The sequence below is a fragment of the Urocitellus parryii genome, chromosome 9, assembly GCF_045843805.1.
Source record: "Urocitellus parryii isolate mUroPar1 chromosome 9, mUroPar1.hap1, whole genome shotgun sequence".
Taxonomy (NCBI): Eukaryota; Metazoa; Chordata; class Mammalia; order Rodentia; family Sciuridae; genus Urocitellus; species Urocitellus parryii.
Window position 1 is genome coordinate 95,337,351 of NC_135539.1, and position 21,024 is coordinate 95,358,374.

At 35.9% G+C, this 21,024-nt stretch overlaps 1 protein-coding gene across 1 annotated transcript in view; it reads right to left on the reverse strand.

The window, feature by feature from the left end:
* Positions 1-21,024, reverse strand: part of Dnah14 (dynein axonemal heavy chain 14) — a 356,406-nt gene that overhangs the window by 255,891 nt on the left and 79,491 nt on the right. The window contains exons 11-16 of the mRNA XM_077802938.1: positions 10,583-10,709; positions 10,028-10,333; positions 9,970-9,992; positions 9,064-9,161; positions 4,905-5,041; positions 3,747-4,091 (exon numbers count right to left, since the gene is read on the reverse strand). Coding sequence (XP_077659064.1) covers positions 3,747-4,091; positions 4,905-5,041; positions 9,064-9,161; positions 9,970-9,992; positions 10,028-10,333; positions 10,583-10,709 — 1,036 coding nt within the window. The remainder of the gene's footprint in view (positions 1-3,746; positions 4,092-4,904; positions 5,042-9,063; positions 9,162-9,969; positions 9,993-10,027; positions 10,334-10,582; positions 10,710-21,024) is intronic.

The window sequence follows — 21,024 nt, forward strand, 5'->3', positions numbered from 1 at the left end:
TGAACAACCTAGAAGAGGAAAAGTTTATTTGGGTTTCAGAGGTCTTTGTCTATGATCAGTCAAATACATTGCTTGGGGTCTCATCTGAGGCAGAAAATTATGGTAGAAGGGCAATGTGTAGGAAAGCTCCTCACTTCATGGCAGACAGGAATCAGAGAGTGAGCAAAGCACCAGGACAAAATATAAACCCCAAAGGCATGCCTTCAGTGGCCTAGTTCCTCCAGCCACACCCCACTTCTCTACAGTTACCACTCTGTTAATCCATTTAAATTATTAATCTATTAATTGAATTAATTCACTGAATAGGTTATTGTTTTGAGACACTATTCCAAAGTCCCAAGTAAAACTTCAGGTCTTTTTGAAGCAAAATACAAAGGATTTATTCTGGCTGGGGTCAAAAGCACAGAGAGCAAGCAGTTCTACAATCCTCAACCACTATTGGGGGTGGGAACCAGCTTATAAGGACTAAAACCATAAAGAAGGGGGGACAGAAGAGGCAATTATAATCACAAGACACATTTCATAAAGTGAAAAACTACATATTATCAGAAGCACATTTTTAGAAAAACAAGCTTGCATTAGTTCCATAGTTCAAGGATATAGTGGTCAGGGTGCAAGTGGGTGATGGTAGAGGTGTCAGCTTCTATGTGAGTGGGCTCATGTAGAAGGAGGACCAATTTCACATAGGGTGAGGTGTCTGAACAAAATAGAGTAAGTCTGGGCTAATTTTCAAGTCAGCCCATAACAATAGCTATCATAATCTAATCACTTCATATCCTGCATTAATACAGGAGCTTTTGGTGGGGGGATACTTCATATCCAAACCTCAATATTCCCAGATTCCTAAACTAACCAGGAACTGAACCTCTAGATCCACCTTGATTCCAGGCCAGACCTCACAGTCCTAGATTTCAGGCTTATGGTGCAGACTTGATCTCTGGTCTCTACTACTACTGGTTTGACTTCAGTACCCTTTGGCCCCAAACAGCCCTCAGTATCAGGCCAATACACAACAGTCCCAGGTTTGCCTTGGTGTCAAATGGTCACAGGTTTTAAGTCAATCCTTGGAAGTAACAAGCTCCAGACCCACTCCAGGAGACCAAATCAACAAATTCCCTCAATTGGATTCAGGCTCTAAGTCCTTGCTGCCTCAGGCACCAGTCAAGCCAGCCTTAGTGTGGCAGCAGCAAGCTTGCCCATGGATCATGCCAGAAAGCCTGTCCAGAATCTCTGAACTAGCTGACTGGTGAAGAATTGATCCAGACAAAGTCAGTTTGCAAAATCATGTCTTCAAAAGTGCAGATACCAATCCATTGCCAAAAGGATTAAGAAAAAAAGAAATATGATATCACCAAAAGGACAAAATAAAACAGCTTTGGCCTTAAGAAAATGGAGAGGAATAAACTGCCTGATTAAAAATTCTTCAAGATACATATTTTAAGAAAACTCAGTGAACTTAAAAAAAAAGAAAAACAACAACAGAGAAACCTCTCAATGAAATGCAAACAACACGGAAAATAAATACAATAATTGATCAGAATGAGGGTTGGGACTGTAGCTCTGTGGCTGAGAGCTTGCCTCATACTGGTGAGGTACAGGGTTTGATCCTTAGCACCACATAAAAATAAATAAATAAACAAATAAAATAAATATATTTAAAAAAGAATTGCTAGAGCTGAAAATATAATTAAAACTAATAAAACAGAAGGACTGTGAACTCAAAGACAAGTTACTTGAAAATACAGTCATAAGACAAAGAGATTAAATAATAAAAATAAATGAAGGAGTACTGCAAGACTTATGGGATAATCAAAATAGCAACTTTGTGAGCCATAAAGGGACAAGAAAGAGAAAAATAAAAGGGTAGAAATCTTATTTAATGAATAGTATCCCCAAACTGGGACATGGAAAGAAAGAGAGGAAGGGGGAGGGAGGGAGAGAGGGGGAGGGAGGGAGAGAGAGAGAGAGACACACACACACACACCAGCACAGTAAAGTCAATGTCTCCAATCAGATTAAATTCAACAAGACAACCAATTCTGCAACCCTCAACCATGAAGATATATTATATTCAAACTGCAAAAACTCAAAGACAGCATCCTGAAAGCAGAATGAGAAAAGAAGCATTTAACATGCAAGGGAATTTCAATACGGCTAGCAAAGGATTTATTAGCAGAACTCTTACAGGACAGTAGAGTGGGATAGTATATTCTAATGCTGAAAGGAAAAACTGAACAAAGAATAGTGAATCCAGCACAGCTGTCCTACAGAAACAAAGGAAAGAGAATTAATCACCATCAGACCCGTCTTACAAGAACTGCTAAAGGGAATTCATCAAAAAGGGGTGGGGACACCCCCCACCACACACACAGAGAAACTAAAGTATACCAGTAGAGAAAATCACTTAACCCCAAAGGAAGACAGTAATAGAGCAAATGATCCACAGAACATCCTGAAAACAATTACAAAATGATAGTACTTAACCCTTATGTAACAAACAAACAAACAAACAAACAAACTAATTTTTGGTAAATATTTTGTAAGCCACACAGTGTGAGGTGCTTCTGGGAAACATCCTTAAGAGTAGAACAGGGAGATTCTGATTCTCTGCTGCCTTCTTCCATTCTGTTCCCTGGAATGAGAATATGAGGATCAGACAGACAACAGCCATCTTAGGGCTATGCATGTTGTATCAGGCTCAAGGAAAGGCAGAGAGGTGAGCTAGAAACAGCCAATGTTCCTAATGACTTCACAAAGCCATTGTGCTATCCCTGGGGTATCTTTCTCTGTACTATTTTTTCCTAAGAGAGAAATAGGTTTCTAACTTGTGTAAGCCACTATCATCTTTTGTTTTGTTTTGTTTTCTGCCATATACAACTGAATCTAAATTAACTGAACGTATCCCTGCAATATTCTTCCCTTTCCTCCCAATGCCTTCAGATCACTCATACTTCTTTGGATGTTAAGATTTTTTTCAAGAAAGTTACCCACAACTCCACCGAGGCTATGTTAGATACTTCTGTCAGTATTTACTGCTAGATTAGACTCTATGAGTGCAAGAATGAATCTATCCCTCTCAGCAGTATATAGTAATGGTTTAATAAATATTTGTGGTCTGATTGAATAAATAAATAGTAGCTATTATCATAAATTCATATCTTTAAATAGGTCTGAGGCACAACTGAGAGTGCTTGTGTAAACAATGGCTAGTATAACAGACTTGTCCTAGAAATTTACATGGGTGATAGGTAGGAATAACTAATGATGGAGAAGTTTATTTTGGGTGCTCCTAAGTTTTCATATTTTCTAAGCTTCAGAGGCTTCAAACCACCATGGTTTCTGAGAAGTTCTGTCATCCCAGGAGTATACAAAAACAAAAACAAAACAGTCCAAATACACAGTGAAATGTGGAATATGTGCATTTTATTCCAAGATACTTCATAATTTGATGAGATTTACATTCTAGTGGAGGAAAATACACAACTTAATGGCAGGTGGTAAAGTATTCTATAAAATAAAACAGGGGGAAAGGAGGTAGAAAATGATATGTAATGCAATTTTAGATGTGGTGATCAAAGTGTTTCAGGGAGTGATATTTAATCAAACATTTAAACAAATATAATACTATCATATCGGAATTTTCTGAGGATAATACTTAAGATGTTTATCTTCTGATTGTATATCCTAAAATTATAATCTACCAAATTGAAATATTCTTATACCAGAGGAATTTTCATAATACTTACTTTCCATAGCTTTGTACTTTTTTTCTCAATTACAGATCTCAAGAGGCCGTGGGTTATCTGTAGGATGTTTTCAATGTATGGTAAGCATTCTGATTGATAATCAAAACTTAAAACATTGAAAATACCAATTCGCTTCTCAATGGCCATAGTCAAAACACATCGAAAGTAGTTTCGAAATTTATGTAGAATAGTTTTAAACTGTGCTGAAGATAATTCTTTCAAAGATGATATTTTCATACTCATGACTTTGGCTTTCTCAACCATGGAACAATATTTTAGAAATTTGTAGCTGTAAATACTAACTAGGCCCATTGAATCACCAATAACAGTCAGGAGACTCACAATCTATAAATAAAAATATGAAAAAGCCAGAATTCTTATTGTAAGAGTGAAAAAAGTATGGCCTGATAAACTAATAGTTATTATTAAAATAAAATAATAACCTTATGTGAATTAATTTTGTTCAGAACATCTATTAAATATCAAAATATATTGGAAGTAAAAGAAATATAAGAAATTCAGATGACTAATTCTTGACTTTTATGGAAAAGTTTATTTGTCAATTTAACTTTATAATTATTATGCTACTTTGAGCCACATACTAGAAAGATCAATCATTTATTTTCTTATTGCCCTGTTTTAGAGTATATGTTCTATACATAGTCCCAGAAAAGCCAAGTCTTATATACTATGTGAACTCATCCAATTTCCAAGACATAGTTAATTTAGATATTGTGACCCAAGTTGAGCCAATTAGATTATCTATGAATCTGGGGAAAAATATCCACTTAGATAGTAACAGAGAGTTGGATAATGAGTCAATATTTGGCAAGATGATCTTATACAGGAGCCATAAAAGAGAAATCCCATGGTGAATAAAATACACTGTGGTGAGCATGAATGAGAGATTAAGGGAAAGACAAATGAGAAGATAATATGGGAATAATTTTCCAGTTGCCATAAACTGTGAAACTCTTAATTTTCAATAAATCCCTTACATCTGAGAATTTCAGGGGTTTCTACTCCCAAAACCAAACATTCCCTGAGATGAATAGTTCTTTTTATTAAAATTCATTATATTTACATATAATATCAGGGTTCATTTTGACATAATACAAACATGGAATAAAATTTGCTCCAATTCAGCCCCCAACTTACTTTATTTTGATAGGCAGTATCCATTTCAAAAAGTAGCTGACAATCTGGCCATCTAGTTTTTTTGGATAAATCCATAATTGAAATCCAATCAATAAAGATAGACAGGCGGGGATCTTGGTAAAGAGGAGTAATTTTGGCTAAAATATATAATTTGAAATTTAATATTTTCAGAAGTCCCATTAAAAGCAGGACTTTTATTATTAATGTTATTAATGATATCTAGAACTGCTAAAAACTGAGATTGATTTATTATGAGGGTTAGACAGTATACTGATCTATACTAATTGATGGAATTTAAGGATAGATGTAAAAGTTTAGATTTAATATAATAGAAACAGAAGAATCATTCATAGATAATTGTGATGATACAGGAGGGCATAAATAGTTTCTATTATAAGTTGTTCAGTTAACAAGCATTTGAAATACATCTGCTCTGTGGAAAATATTATACGATTAAGAGTACACAAAGATTAGAAGACACAACCTCTACTATCAAGGAGTTCATAATCTAGCTAAGCTTCTAGATTTCCATAGGCAAAACAAAAACAAAATCCAAAAGCTTGACCTGCATTTTACACTTTACACAAAATATCAACTCAAGATGGATCCTACACCCAAATGTAAATCACAAACCTATAAACCTTTGAGAAAATTAGTTTGACATTGAGTTTTGCCTAAGTGTTTTTTGATACAAAAACAAAAACATAATCCATACAATAAAAAAATGATGAGCTAGATATACATTATCAAAATTAAATAGTTTAGCTCTATGAAAGAGGATGAGATGATAAGGTATTGACTTGGAGAGAATGTTTACAAATCATAGATATGATAAAGCACTTGGCCCAGATTACATGCAAAGACCTCTCATAATCCAATAATAAGTAGACTGTTACCCCAATTTAAAAAATTAGGCAAAAAAACTAAGGAGAATTTGATGAAAGAAAATATACAGGTGGAGGATAAGAAAAGATGAATAATAATAAACAAGTGAAGTGAAAATTACTGCCATATCACTATACACATATAAGAATGGCTAAAATTAAAAATATCTGACAACATCAAATGCTGACAGGGATAAAAAGAAACTCATACATTGTTGGCAGAAATTTAAAATAATGGTACTACTTTTCAAAATTGTTTAGTTATTCTCAAAAAAAATTAAGCACACACTTTTGACCCAGAAATTCCACTCCTATTTACTCAAGAAAAAACTATGTTCATCAAAAGATCTATATGTGAATGTTTATGGTTTATTCATGACTACCCCAAATTGGAAATAACCTGGATGTGAATGGATCAACAATCTGGTAAATCCAGACAATAGAATATAATTTAGCAATAAAAAGAGACTATGAATTTATATAAACAATGTGAATTATAGATGTATTTTTCTCAATGAAAGAAGCCAGACCCAAAAGGCTACATATCCATTTATAGAACATTCTGGAATAATAAGAACAGAAAACGGATCAGTGTTTGCCAGAAATAAGGGATGAGGGAAGGTTTGACTGTAAAGTGGCTATGTAAGAGAATTTGAAAATAACAGAATTGTTTTGTTTAGAACTGTGATGGTGAATATGCAACTGTAATTTGTCAAACCCCATAAACTCATACCCAAAAAGAGTATGCAAATTTTCAAAAATCAGAATGTTGAGAGAGTTTGAGATGTAATACAGACTGTGACAAATTAATCTAACTATATTACAATTGAACTACATAATTTCACTGGAGGGTGGAAAAGAAAGGATTTGACCTCAGTAACTCTGGAAAATACTTTCTAAACTGGAAACTGTAAGGTTAGATAAAAAGAGAAGAAGATGAACTGTTTGTAAACACTGTACTTTTCTCAGAGACATTAGAATACTAAGTCTGAAATCACTTTACAGGTGTAACAAATACGAAACTAATATGTTTATGTTTTTTTTTTTTTGGTACCATGGATTGAAGCCAGGGGTGCTTGACCACCGAGCCCCAGCCCCAGGCATTTTTTTGTGTTTTATTTAGACAGGGTCTCCTGAGTTGTTTAGGGCCTCACTAAATTGCTGAGCCTGGGTTTGAACTCGTGATCCTCTCACTTTAGCCTCCCGAGTCACTGGGATTATAGGCATGCACCACCATGCCTGGCTAATGTTGATTATTTGAGCCAGATTTTCTATAGCCAGAGGGGAAAAGTTACATCTAGGGAAAGGGAGAAAGCTAGAATAAGATGTTGGATTGGTGTCAGATATATCAGTATGAACTTTTATTAGATGTGGTGGGGGAGAAAGAGTATTAATATAGTATACTCAAAAAACTTAATACCAAATAACCAAATAACTCAATCAATAAATGGGCCAATGAAATGAATGGATATGATGATATACAAATATGTGAAAAAATGTTCAACATCTCTAGCAATTAGAGAAATGCAAAGCAAAACTTCTCTAAGATTTCATCTCACTCCAGTCAGAATGGCATCTATTAAGAATACAACAATGATAAGTGTTGGCAAGGATGTGGCTTTTCCCCACACACATACATTGCTGGTAGGACTTCAAGTTGGGGCAACCAATCTGGAAAGCAGTATGGAGATTCCTTGGAAAACTCATAATGGAACCTCTACTTGACCCAGCTATTCCACTCCTTAGTTTAAACCCAAAGGACTTAGAAACAACATATACAGTGATATAGCCACATCAATGTTTATAGTAGCACAATTCACAATAGCTAAACTGTGGAACCAACTTAGATGCCCTTCAATAGATGGATAATTGACTAGGAGTTACAGTCAGCAGAAGGGAAAGTTAATTTAGTTGGTTTAAAGACTCTTGCAGCCACAGAGAATGTTAAATTTATTTCATTTTGCTATATGGAGAAACAGCAGCATATGATACAAGGGGACATGCTTTTGGAGGGTGTATTGTCCTTCACAAACTATATCTGTGATTTTCAAAACTTGAAAATAACTGTCTTGAAATTTAATAGTCCTTTTCATATGCCAGTTCTTATTTCTAAGACATGTGGGTAGTAAAAGAAATGCATATAAATAAAGATTTTACCAAATTAAAAAAGAAAGAAAAAGAAGGAACATGTGAGAAGTTTGAGGAAAAACTTAATTCTTTGGACTGAAAAGCCTCACTAATTGGGAGAAAGATTAACCTCTAGCTTTATTATAAAAAAGTTTCTAACTTCAACTAATAAAATACTGGGCTAAAAATCAAATTTTCCCAGAGGAAGGTAAATCACAGTAACATAATACTGAAAGCTAGAAGACAGCAGAGAAATCTACAGAATACTGAGGAGAATACTAGGGCAGGGACACATCTTAACAAGCAACTACAACTGTCTATAATATCTGTAAGTGTACAATATAGCATGAAGGTGACATCTCTGGATTTTATTCAGCAAGAAACTCCTATCAAGCTGATTCATAATAGACTGCAAGAATTATTAAAACTGTATGTTATTTCTTGATTTGTATATTTTATCTGAATACAATGCAAACTTTAAGTATGAGATTTCAAGGGACATAATGATTGCATTTCAGCCAGTTTTTGAGAAAGAAGAAATTTAATAGGTAGTGGTAGTTACAAAGCACAATGAAAAAGACTGATTCCTGGGTCTTGCAAAAAAAAAAAAAAGAAAGAAAGAAAGAAAGAAAGAAAGAAATCAAATAATGCAGGAGATACCAGCTTCCCCTTTAAAGAGGGCCTTTTTTTTTTTTTTCATCTGAACTCAGCAAAGTGTGGTCACATGATGGGAAAACAAACATTACACTTAAGGAGCTGTTTTAAAATCCTTTTAAATTCTTTGTCAGGCTAGGAATTAAGTAGTTACCATGTAATTTCAAATTGTGTACACACAGCTAGAAAAGAATTATTAAAAAGTATCTTATAACATAAAAATACTTTCTATTTGTTATGTGTCATAAAATTTTATAATGCATAACTGAAAAATTTAAGCCTTGGGTTATTTTCCCAATCCTTATCTTTTATGCACTCTGTGGCTGTATGGATGATTCATACATGTTCAAATAATTCTAAATTCATACTGATCCCCAAAATTGTGAATTTATGATCTTCTCATACTCTATGTCTGCTATGTCTCTGGGAAAGAGCATCAGATGCTTAAATTCAAGCCAATATTGCCAAAGAAGACTAAACTGTTAAATACTTACTTATATAGTTTTCCATAGTATTCACCATATTTTGGATTTTTATTGAAAACTCTAATCTATTGGGATCTATAAGGAGATTTGTAGGGAATTCTGGAACTCTAAGAAAAAAATAAAAGAATATTTGAGGAGAATATAGTAATTAACAAAATACAATTACTCATAATGTCAAAAAATGTCTGATACTTACTTATCATTCAAGTTTTTATTCTCCAAATCAATCGTAGTTTCTGTGTGATTTCAATTGAAAGAATGAGAGAATTTTAAAAAAATTGATTGATATTTATAACAGTTAAATGACAACTTGATATGTGTCAGTGCTTTCCAAATAGCCTAAGAAAGAACTCTAGTGGTCATCTGAAAGGCACTATTCAAGTAGCACACTCCAGCCCAGATTCTGGAGTCCAAGAGTTTGAAACTTTAAAAACTTTCATTTTTTTTTTAGCTGTTTTGGGGATGGAACCCAGGTCTTCATGCATGCTAGGCAAATGCTCAACCACTGAGTTACTTCTCCTTCCAGGTAGTATCTATCCTGATGAAGAGAGTCCTTTAATCCCTTCAATGAGAAACTGCTTGGCTTTTTTTTCTCTTCTTCTTGTGGTATTGGAGATTCAATTCTGGGGTGAGGAGGATTCTACTACTGAATTATATCCTCAGCCCTTTATACTTTTGAGACATGTTCTCACAAAGTTGCCTAGGCTAGTCTTGAACTTGTGATCCTTTTGCTTCAGCTTTTTGAGTCAGTGAGGTTATAGGCATTTGCCACCATGCCCAAAATTGCTCATGTAATGAGATGAAAATGAATATGGTATTATTACTTACTTGCACCACAAATGAGCTATACATTCACTGCTCATTTTTGGCACTATCTGTTTATCTTAAAATTTATAAAAATAATAATCTATAAACTGATAATTCATAAATAAATTTCTCTTACATATTATTTTCCAGCTATTAATGTATTTACCCTCATTGTTAATGTCTCATTTGTCTTACCTGAAATGTCTTCAAAGTTATAAGAAAACATTTGTGGTTCCTTGGCTTTTGGGAGCAGTTCTTCACTTAAGTCATTTTTGACATTATATTCATTTTCTGACATTTCATCTTCTTCACATGTCATACATTTTTCAGGGCCCTGGTCAGTCTCAGGAAAGTTCTCTTGAGAATTTTCTGGAGAATAACTCTCAGAAGGAGTTCTCAAGTGTAGATTTACTTCAAATATTGGGGCATATATTTTTCTCAGATTCGTCTCCACTTTAATGCCATTCAAAACCTAATTTAACAGATATGTTACCATGCTGGTGACAATATATAACTAATAGTATGTTTAATCTAGGGTAATAAATTTTAAGTGGTAAGTTGTAACTAAACTTACACATTAAAATACTTTTTAATGGTATGAGGGGCATATGTATATGTTTGGTGTGTTGAATAAGGAAGTGTGAACAATAATCATAAATCACATTTTTACTTCCAAAACTTATAATTCAAAAATGTTTATATTTTTCAAACAGGATCTTACCTCATTAATATCAGTGTTTGTTTTTACTTCTGAGTTTTGAACAGAAAAACTATCCGAGTTTGAATTAACCAGTTCATCGCAATGATTTGTTATCTTTCCAACAGGAAAAAAGTTGTCCTTGAATGTTCTAGATTAATAAATGGGGGAAAAAAGTAATTCTCTTAAAGTCATATATCTCATTAATATAAAACTATATAAAGAACTCCTATAACTCAACAACAAAAGACCAAAACAAAAAGTTGAAAAATTGACAAAGGATTTGACTGGGTCATTTTCCAAAGAAGATGTACACAAACAGCTTTCACTTAACCCAGACAGTGACAGAGCACCAATGACTTTGAGCAGAGGAAAGTGGATCAATCAGGACTGCATCACTTTGGCCACTGACATTGGGGGTTGGTATTGTGGGAAGCCTAGGGACTCTGCCCTTGATCATGGGGCCATACTGGAGAGAAGCTGCTGAATATTCAGAAACATAGAGATCCAGTTCTGGGATGGTGGATACTGCAGGCAGAAGGCTGCTAGGTGAGTTCCCTGAATACCCCAGGAAACCTAAACAGAAGGCATCCATAAACATAGCCAGAGGGAGATCAGTTAAGGTGGAAAATTGCCTGATCTGAAGCAACAGACAGTAACTGCTCCCAGCCTTATCCAGCTCCCTGCCTGACCTCATGGTCACAACTGGTGAGTGAAAGAGCACTGTTTGGACATTGTCTGGACTTTGCATCATTCACAGTCAACAGAGGGAATTAATGCCTACTGTTCACAACTTGGGGCAGTAGAAATTAGAACCCAGGTTAACCACATGAGTCCCTTTACTACAGTACTCCAGAAAGTGGCATTGGCCAAGAGAATACGGAAAATTCACAACCAGAGATCCTGTGTTCATAGACAGCCAATGGGCTCTACACCAGAATGAAAAGGATCCTGCAGAGGGGAGCAGGTACATGGCCATGGCAATCACAAGAACACTCAAGAGCCTGAATTCCTGTACTCAATAGAAACAGCCAACCACAACATAGCAACTTACAAGCAATCAGCTGCAGGCCCTGAGCTGATAAACCAGAATTGCCTGGTGGGAAATCCATAACAACTAGGGAACTGGTTCCTGTGCCCCAGCAATTCTGGAGGGATCCACAAGACAAAGAATAATGAACATTGGCTAAATATCCAAACCCCAGTGAAATCTAAACCAAGATTCAATAAGAATTTTCTTCACTTTTGCATGGTTTACAGTTATGAATAATTGTTATCCTAATAGCCAATATTGTACCTGCAATCCATTTGAATGTATTTCATCTAAAGGTTTAAAACATTAGTTGGAATCAATCTTTCTATCTTTTTTTTTCCTAGCTCAAGTTTATACTTGCTTTTCTTATGCCTTATTCATCCTCTTGCATTATCTGCTACTAACTTCAAATACCTACCATCCATCTATACTCCTTTCTATGTTGGTGGAAATTATTCTTTTCTTTTTTGATATTTCTTTTTCCCATTTTCACTTCTCCTTTTAGCTCAGTCTTTCTTTTTCTCCACCCCTTTTAGCCCTCATTTAAGATTAAAACAATTGTGCTAAATTTAATAATAATTTTTTAACCTATTCCAGAATTTGTAATAAAGATCATGCTTGTATTTGAGTAACTGTGAGGAGCAATATCAACAAACTTTTTGTTTCTTATAAGATTGAATATTACCAGGCTTCATTCTGAAGTCATTATAGTAAATAGAGTGGTATCTCTCAAAGTGGTGGTGACATTTGGGATCGGCAGAGGTCAAACATTGACTTAAGTATCAATATCTGGATATTCACCCAACCCAGGGCTTTTAAGAGAAAGGAGCTCAGAAAATAGTTCCTTGCTTAAAAGAAGAAATGAGAACTATTCCAAAAAATGGGTAAACACATAAACAATATGAAAAAGCAAGGGAACAAACCACACCAAACAGCCCATGCTTCCACAACTGACTCCATTGACATCACAGTGGAGGAAATGTCAAAGGAAGAATTTAGAAAGTTCATAGTCAAACTGTTCTAAGAGCTAAAAGAAGATGTAAGGAGTAAAATTAGAAAGAAAATACAAGAATCGAAAGATCACTGCAATAAAGATATATAGGTTCTGAAAAAGAACAAAATAGAAGTCCTGGAAATGAAAGACTCTGTAAACCAAATTAAAAAATACAGTGGAAAGCATCACCTATAGATCAGACCACTTTGAAGTTTTAGGCCACAAAGACAAAGTATGTAATCTTGAAAATAGTGTTGACTTCAAAGGCCCTAGAAAAAGAAAAAAAACCACCAATACCAAAATTAGTAGAAGTCATGAATAACTAAAATCAGAGCCAAAATTAATAAAATTGAGAAAAAATATGAACGATCAATGAAATAAAGAGCTGGTTTTTTTTTTGAAAGGATAAACAAGGTTGATAAACCCTTAGCCAAACTAACCAAAAGAAAGAGAGAAAACTCTCAAATTATCAAAATTTTAGATGAAAAAGGAACTCTCTCCACAGACACTACTAAAAACCAGAGGATCATCAGGATCATCAGAAACTATTTTGAAAACTTATATTACAATAAATTAGAAAATCTTCAGGGTGTTGAAAATTCCTAGAATTCCTCAAACTGAACCATGAGAATAAAGAAAAATTAAACAGGTTAATATCAAGTAATGAAACTGAAGCAGCTATCAAAGCCTTCCAATAAAGAAAAGCCTAGGACAGAACAGATTCTCAGCTGAGTTCTACCAGACCTTTAAAGGAAAACCAATAGCAATCCTCCTCAAATTATTTCATGAAATAGAAAAGGAGGAAACACTGCCAAACACATTCTATGAAGACAGTATTTCCCTGATTCCAAAACCAGAAAAAGACATATTGAGAAAAGAAAACTTTAGGCCAATATCTTTGATGACATTGATGCAAAAATTCTTAATAAAATATTGGCAAAATGCATACAAAAACACATTTAAAATATAGTGCACTATGACAAGTCAGTTTCAAGCCAGAGATGCAAGATTGATTCAACATATGGAAATCAGTACATGTAATTCACCACATAGACTTAAGGTCAAGAATCACAGAATTATCTCAATAGATGCAGAAAAAATATTTGACATAGTACAGCACCCATTCATGTTTAAAACACTAGAGAAACTAGGCCTACAAAGAACTTACTTCAACATTGTAAAGGCTAACTATGAAAAATTCAGAGCCAATATCATACTGAATGAAGAAAAACTGAAAATATTTCCTCTAAAAACAGGAACAAGACAAGGATGCCCACTTTCACCCACCTAGTCAATATAATCCTTGAAACTCTAGCCAGAGCAATCAGGCAAGAGAAGAAAATTAAAGTAAAACAAGTAGGAAAAGAAGAGCTTGAATTATCACTGTCTGCTGATGACATGATCTCTACTTAGAAGACCCAAAAAACTCCACCAGAAGATTTCTAAAACTCCTAAATGAATTCAACAAAGTAGCAGGATATAAGATCAATTCTTATAAATCAATTGGATTCCTATACTCCAATAATAAATCTGCTAGAAAAGAGATTAATTATTCTATTCATAGTAGTCTCAAAAAAACCCCCTTGTTAATCAATATAACAAAAGAGGTGAAGAACCTCTACAATGAAACCTATATAACACTAAAGAAAACCTTTGAAGAAAATCTCTTAGAAGATGGAAAAACCTACCATGTTCTTAGATAGGTAGAATTAATATTGTCAAAATGGCCATACTACCAAAAGTGCTACACAGGTTCAACAAAATACCCTTAAAAATTCCAATGACATTCTTCACAGAACTAGAAAAAGCAGTTCTGAAATTCAGTAGGAAGAAAAAGAGATCCAGAATAGCTAGAGTAATCCTTGGTGAGAAGAGTGAAGCAGAAGGCATCACAATACAGGACCTCAAATTATACTACAGAGCTATTGTAATAAAAACAGCATGGTACTGGCACCAAAACAGGCATAGAAGACACAGATAAAAACCCACATAAATACAGTTATCTGATACTAGACAAAGGTATTAAAAACATACATTGGAGAAAACATAGCCTTTTCAACAAATGGTGCTGGGAGAACCATATGTAGAAGAATAAAATTTAACCTTTATCTCTCACCCTACACAAAACTCAACTCAAAGTGGACCAAAGACATACATATTAGACAAGAAACTCTGCAGCTGCTAGAAGAAAATGAAGGAAATGTAGGCCCAACATTCCAGCAAGTCGGTACAGGAAGCACCCTCCTAAATAAGGCTCCTAAAGTGCAAAAAAAACCCTTAAAAATCAATAAATTGGATGGCATCAAATTAAAAAGCTTCTGCACAGCATAAGTAATAATTAAGAGCATGAAGAAAGAGACTGCAGAATGGGAGATCTTTGCCATGTGCTCCTCAGAGCATAATATCCAGAATATACAAAGAATTTTTTAAAATTTTAAAAAACACAAATAACCCAATCAATAAATGGGCAAAAGAAGTAAACAGACACTTCTCAAAAGAATAATTACAAATAGTCAACAAATATATATAAAAAATGTTCAACATCTCTAGCAATTAGGGAATCTGAATCAAAACTACAGTAAAATTTCATCTCATTTGAGTCAGAATGACAATTATTAAGAATAAAAATAGTAATAAATGTTGATGAAAATATGGGGAAAAAGTTACAGTTATATATTATCGATGGGACTACAAATTAGCATAACTACTCTGGAAGGTAGTATGGAAATTGCTCAAAAAACTAGGAACTGAACCACCATGTAGCCAGATCAATGTTTATAGCAACACAATTCACAATAGCTAAACAATGGAACCAACCTAGATGCCCAGCAGATGAATGGATAAAAAACATGTGTTATATATGCACAATGGAGTATTACTCAGCCATAAAGAAGAATGATTTTCTGTCATTTTCCAGTAAATGGATTGAACTGGAGATTATCATGCTAAGAATGCCAGTCCCCAAAGGCAAAGATCAAATTTTTCTGTGATATTCGGAAGTCAATCTAAAATAAGGGGAGGGGGGATAACAATAAAGGGAAAGAGAGAGAGAGAGAAAGAAAAAAAGAAGAGAGGAGATTTCATCAAAATAGAGAAAAGATCAGTAGAATATATAAGCAAATTGATGATAAAGAAGGGATGTTATAAAAGAAAAAGAGTAGAATGATTTTGATTGAAATTTTGTATGTGTATCCATGGATATGACATGGTGGGTTGCAGCATCGGATGTATCCAAAGGACACTAATTAAAAAAAAAGTAAACTGTAAATGAATTGAATAGGAATTGCTGGATAGATGGAAGGGAGTGGGGTGGGGCGAAGTGAAAGTGCTGGGGACTGAATTGGAGTGGGTTGTGTTCTATGCTTTTTTGATTATGTCAGGATATATCCAGGTGTTGTATATAACTAAATTTTTTTAAAAAATAATTAAATCATTACTATGATCATAAGTTCACAATCAGCCATAACTCTAAAAAACATAAAATTTGTCCAACTAAAAAAAATGCTTAATATCATTGGGGAAATACAAACAAAAAAGCACAGTGGGATATCATCTAATACTCCTTAGGATAGCTATTGTTAAAAACTGTGGGGAGCCACTCTGAATGATTCGCATCTTCAATCCTGGAATGGAGAGGCTTTGATTGTCACTACATCTCCTTGGACATTGCCCTGGTCTCAGAAGTTTGAGGATACATCCTCAGATGTAGGTGTCACTCTATAGCCCTTGGTTGGAATTACACTCACATGTCCCTTGTAACTCCATCCCTTCTAACCTTTTTTGGATGGAACTTTCTAAGAATGAGGGTCCTCCCAATAAAAGCCCACTTCCTAAGTTGCTTACTCTCTCTCTCTCCAGCCTCTTGTGACTATCCCTTGCTCTCCCATTTGAGCATCTTGAGACCGAGAGTGGAGGAGCCGTTCTGAAGCTTGTTTAAAGGTTAAATGTGTGTTTGTTTTATTTGGTATCCCTGGAAATTCACAGGAGTGACTGTAAGTTCAGCTGTCTCTGCAGCACAGGGGTGGCTGGTGGTGCCCGGAATGAGGGACCACTTGGGAGGTGAATTTTCAGGTTGACTGAGAAAGCGCACTATAGAAATTTAGTGAACCATGCTTCTTTGGGGAAGAGAGGAAGCAGACAGTTTCAGAACCAGGGACATTAAAGAATTATCATGGGCAGTTCCATGTCTTCAGATAAAGAAATGTATTTAACAATTCTGGAGACAAAAATCAATTGGAGAGGAAAACAAGTCAGAAGGGCCCAGCTAGCTCAGTTCCTACAAATAGCTAGCAAGGTGTGCCTGTGGTTTTGTCAGCAAGACTCACCGGATTTACGTACCTGGAAGAGGCTAGGTAGAAAATTATATAAAGGCTGCCTCTCTGCCAAGCTGTCTGAAAGTACAAGAGAGAGTGTTCAGAAGATCTGAACCACTTTAGAAATGTGTCTTTTTGATAATCTAGAACAGGACCAATGGTTCCCTGAGGACCTGCTGAAAGGGCTTTAGAGAGCTGTTAGAAGTTTAGAGCAGGAGAAATGGCCCAAGACTGCTTCCAAGTGGTTTTCTCTTTCTGTGGTGGGACTGAGGACAGAATCAATTTTTTGCTCAGTCTGAAGCATGGAAAGTGCAGACAGGCAGCCTCAGGGCAAAACCTAAAATCAAAAGTTTAGTCTCCGCTGAGCCAGTTAGACCCAGCAGCTTAGAGGAGCACCAAGGGGCATGTTCCAGAGAGGAAACTGGCTCCCATCAGATTTCTGTGAGGCAAATTCAAAATGGAGAGGAACAAGAGGGACAGGAAGATACAGATGAAAAAGAGTCACAATCTGAGGGGACTCAGTAGAAGGTGAAGAAGACCTGGAGGAGGGTTTTACTAAATTACATCTAGATGGGCCGGCACCTGCCATCCAAATTCAGCCACTCTCCTCTGGGAGAACGGGGTTCAATAATTACTCTGAACTGGTGGTCATCATGTTTATGCCCCTACAACGTGGCCTTAGTAAAGCGCAGGAAGTGGGGGAAGACATTACAGGTTTTCAGCTTTTTCCAGTCTTTGAACAGATAACAAACAAAACCAGCATGTCTGCTTGCATGCTGCAATTCCCTTTAAGAGTCTAAAGAAGCTTAAATGTGTTTGCAATACCTATGGTCCAAACTCACCCTTTGTGCAAAGCCTGCTCCATTTGTTATGCCACCAGACTCTACCCCAAATGATTGGATTTCAATGGCAAAAGCTTGCCTTTCCAGGGGTGATTATCTCCTTTGGCGATCTCACTGGACTGATTATTGTACTGAACAGGCTGAGAAGAATAGGAGGCAAGGCTTTGATGCCCCTTTGGAGATGTTAACGGGAACTGGGGAATTTGTGGACCTAGAGAGACAATTTAATTATGATCTAGCCATTTATAATCAGATCACTGCATGTGCCAAAAGAGCATGGCTTGAGATATCTTCAAGGGATCAAGTGAAGTTAGATTTTAGCCAGATAAAACAGGGATCAGAAGAACAATTTTCCGATTTCGTAGCATGCCTGTACCAGGCAGCTAACAGGTCAGTTGGAGATTCAAACACCTCAGAATTCATGGTTAAACATCCTCCAACCCCATTGGAATAAAGGGACAGTTTCTGAATTTATTCGCCTTTTTGTGGATGTTGGTCCTTCAAAATTACAAGGTTTTATGCTTGCCGCAGCTTTAAAATGGGTACTTCAGCCCCAATCCCAGAGATGCCATTCTCTGGGTGTTATTTTAAATGTGGCAGGACTGGGCATTTGGAGGGGACTGTGAATCTCCACACAATAGGACAGAAACCTCTCCCAGTTCATGCTGCAGAAAGCTGCACAGCGAGGAGTATAAAACAGATATGGAGGCGGCCCACCTCCTTAGGGGCCAAAAAATGGAAGATGGGGCCTATTCCAGGCTCAACACACAATGGGGGCTCTGCAGTATACACGGGAGGAGGAGTCAGAGTGGCAGGCCTTGAGGTCATCACAGCCAGCCATGGAGGATCATCACTATTACCAGTCAAGTCCACCCAGACAGTACTTTTACGACCAGCCACATTAATAAACTTTACACCTGAAATGGGACCACAATGAGTTCCTATGAAATCCATGAGCCATTACCCCCAGGAACCATAGGCCTAATTTGGGGATGAAATAATTTTAAAGAGGGAATTCAAGTAATGCCAGGAGTTATTGATTCAAGTTTTAGAGATGAGCTAACAGTCACTGTGAAATCAGAGCATGCCATTCGGCTCTCTACAAAAGACATGCTGGCATAATTAGTACTTTTTACCTTGCGGTTCTGCAGATGGCCTGCTTAAGACCTCAACTTCTAGATTCCTGGACAGAGTGTACTGGGCTCAATTAATCCAGAAGGAGACCTCCATTTTTAATTTTTAAAATTTTAAAAAATTTCAAGGTATTGGGCTGGGGATGTGGCTCAAGCGGTAGCATGCCTGGCATTCATGAGGCCCGGGTTCAATCCTCAGCACCACATACAAACAAAGATGTTGTGTCCGTCGAAAACTAAAAAAAAAATAAATATTAGAATTCTCTCTCTCTCTCTCTAAAAAGAAGAAAAAAAGAAAATTTCAAGGTATCATAGATACTGGGGCAGATAAACTGTTTTATCTCACAGATTTTGGCCCAAAAGCTGGCCTTTACATATTGCGCCTGCTAATTTAGAAGGCATAGGGAAGATCTCTCAGCCTGCCCAGGGTGTCCAGTATCTTTGCTGGGAAGACCGAGACGGTAATACTGGAATTTTCAAGCCTTATGTTTTGGACACGTTACTGGTAAACTTATGGGGTAGAGATATTTTAAGCAGTTTAGGATTATTATTATTAGTAATTCCAAATTCTATCATGTCATTTGAGGGACTTAATCAAGGATCTACTCCTAGGAAAATTGAGGGAAACTTACAGGAAGAGTATCTACCTATGACCCAATCTCCTTGACAGAGATTAATTAATGCACCCAGCCAAATTTTTTGGTAGGGGCCCTGACCTTTCCCTGACCCCCAAAAACAGCAGAAAAAATTAATTGGCTCACAGAAGAGCCAATCTGGGTTAGTCAGTGGCCCCTAACTGGAGAAAAACTTAAAATAACCTATGTTAGTTAAAGAACAACTTCAAGCTGGTAATTTAGAGCCTATGCTTAGCCCTTGGAACACACCCATCTTTGTAATTAGAAAAAATCTGGTAATTGGAGATTATTGAAAGACCTTAGAGCTATTAATTGGGTCTCAGAGCCCATGGGAGCATTACAATCTGGGCTTCCTTCTCCTATAGCTACTCCTTTAGATTATTATTTGATAGTTGTAGATCTAAAAGATTGTTTTTACTCTATACCTTTGCATCCAGATGACTGTAAAAAAATTTGCCTTTAGTGTCCCAGCAATTAATTTTAAAGAACCAGCTAAAAGATATTTCTGGAAAATGCTACTTCATGAAATGTGTAACAGTAGTCCTTCCCTATTGTAAAAATTTTCCGGCACAAGCTATCACGCCTGTGAGGGAAAAATTCTCTAATGCATATATTATTCATTTTATGGATGACATACTTTTAGCTCAAGCTAATTCAGGTATACTCTTAAAATTTTTTGCCCAATTAGAGACTTCACTCACAGCAATGATTTGTACATTGCACCTCAAAAGTGCAAAAGACATCTCCTTTTCAATATCTAGGTCATGTGATTGAAGGACATACAATCTGTCCTCAAAACTTACAAATAAGAGTCAAACAGCTGCACATCCTTAATGATTTTCAAAAATTATTAGGAGATATTAATTGGCTGAGGCCATCTTTAAAGCTAACTACTTCAGATTTAAGTCCTTTATTCCAGATATTACGGGGAGATTCTTCTCCAACTTCTTCTCGTCAGCTCACAGCAAAAGTGAAAATGGCTTTGAGGAAAGTTGAAATTGCTATTAAAAATACTCGGCTTACTTGAATTAATCCACAAGAGCCTATTTATTTATTGATATTTCCAACTGCTTATGTTCGTACAGGGGCAATATGGCAAACATTGTGAGTTATTGAGTGGATTCATTTAGCCCACACTCCTCAAAAGTCATTAACTCCTTTTCATGATTGTGTTGCAATTAGTGATAAACTGCAAAATAAGAGTTTTACTGCTAGTTGGATCAGAACCTAATATTATAATCATTCCATTTTCTGCTCAACAGAATGATTGGCTCTTTAAAACTTCTAATTTTTGGCAAGTAATTTCTAGTTTTCCTGGTCAAATAGAGAGTCACTATCCTTGTGATAAAATTATTCAATTCATATTGGTAATGCCATTCATATTTCCAAGGATTGTAGGTGTACAACCAATAAAAGGTGCACTAACAGTGTTCACTGATGGCTCAAGCTCAGGTAAAGCAGGTTATTATGGTCATGCTCATAGAGAGGTAATATAATCCTCATATGCTTCTGCCCA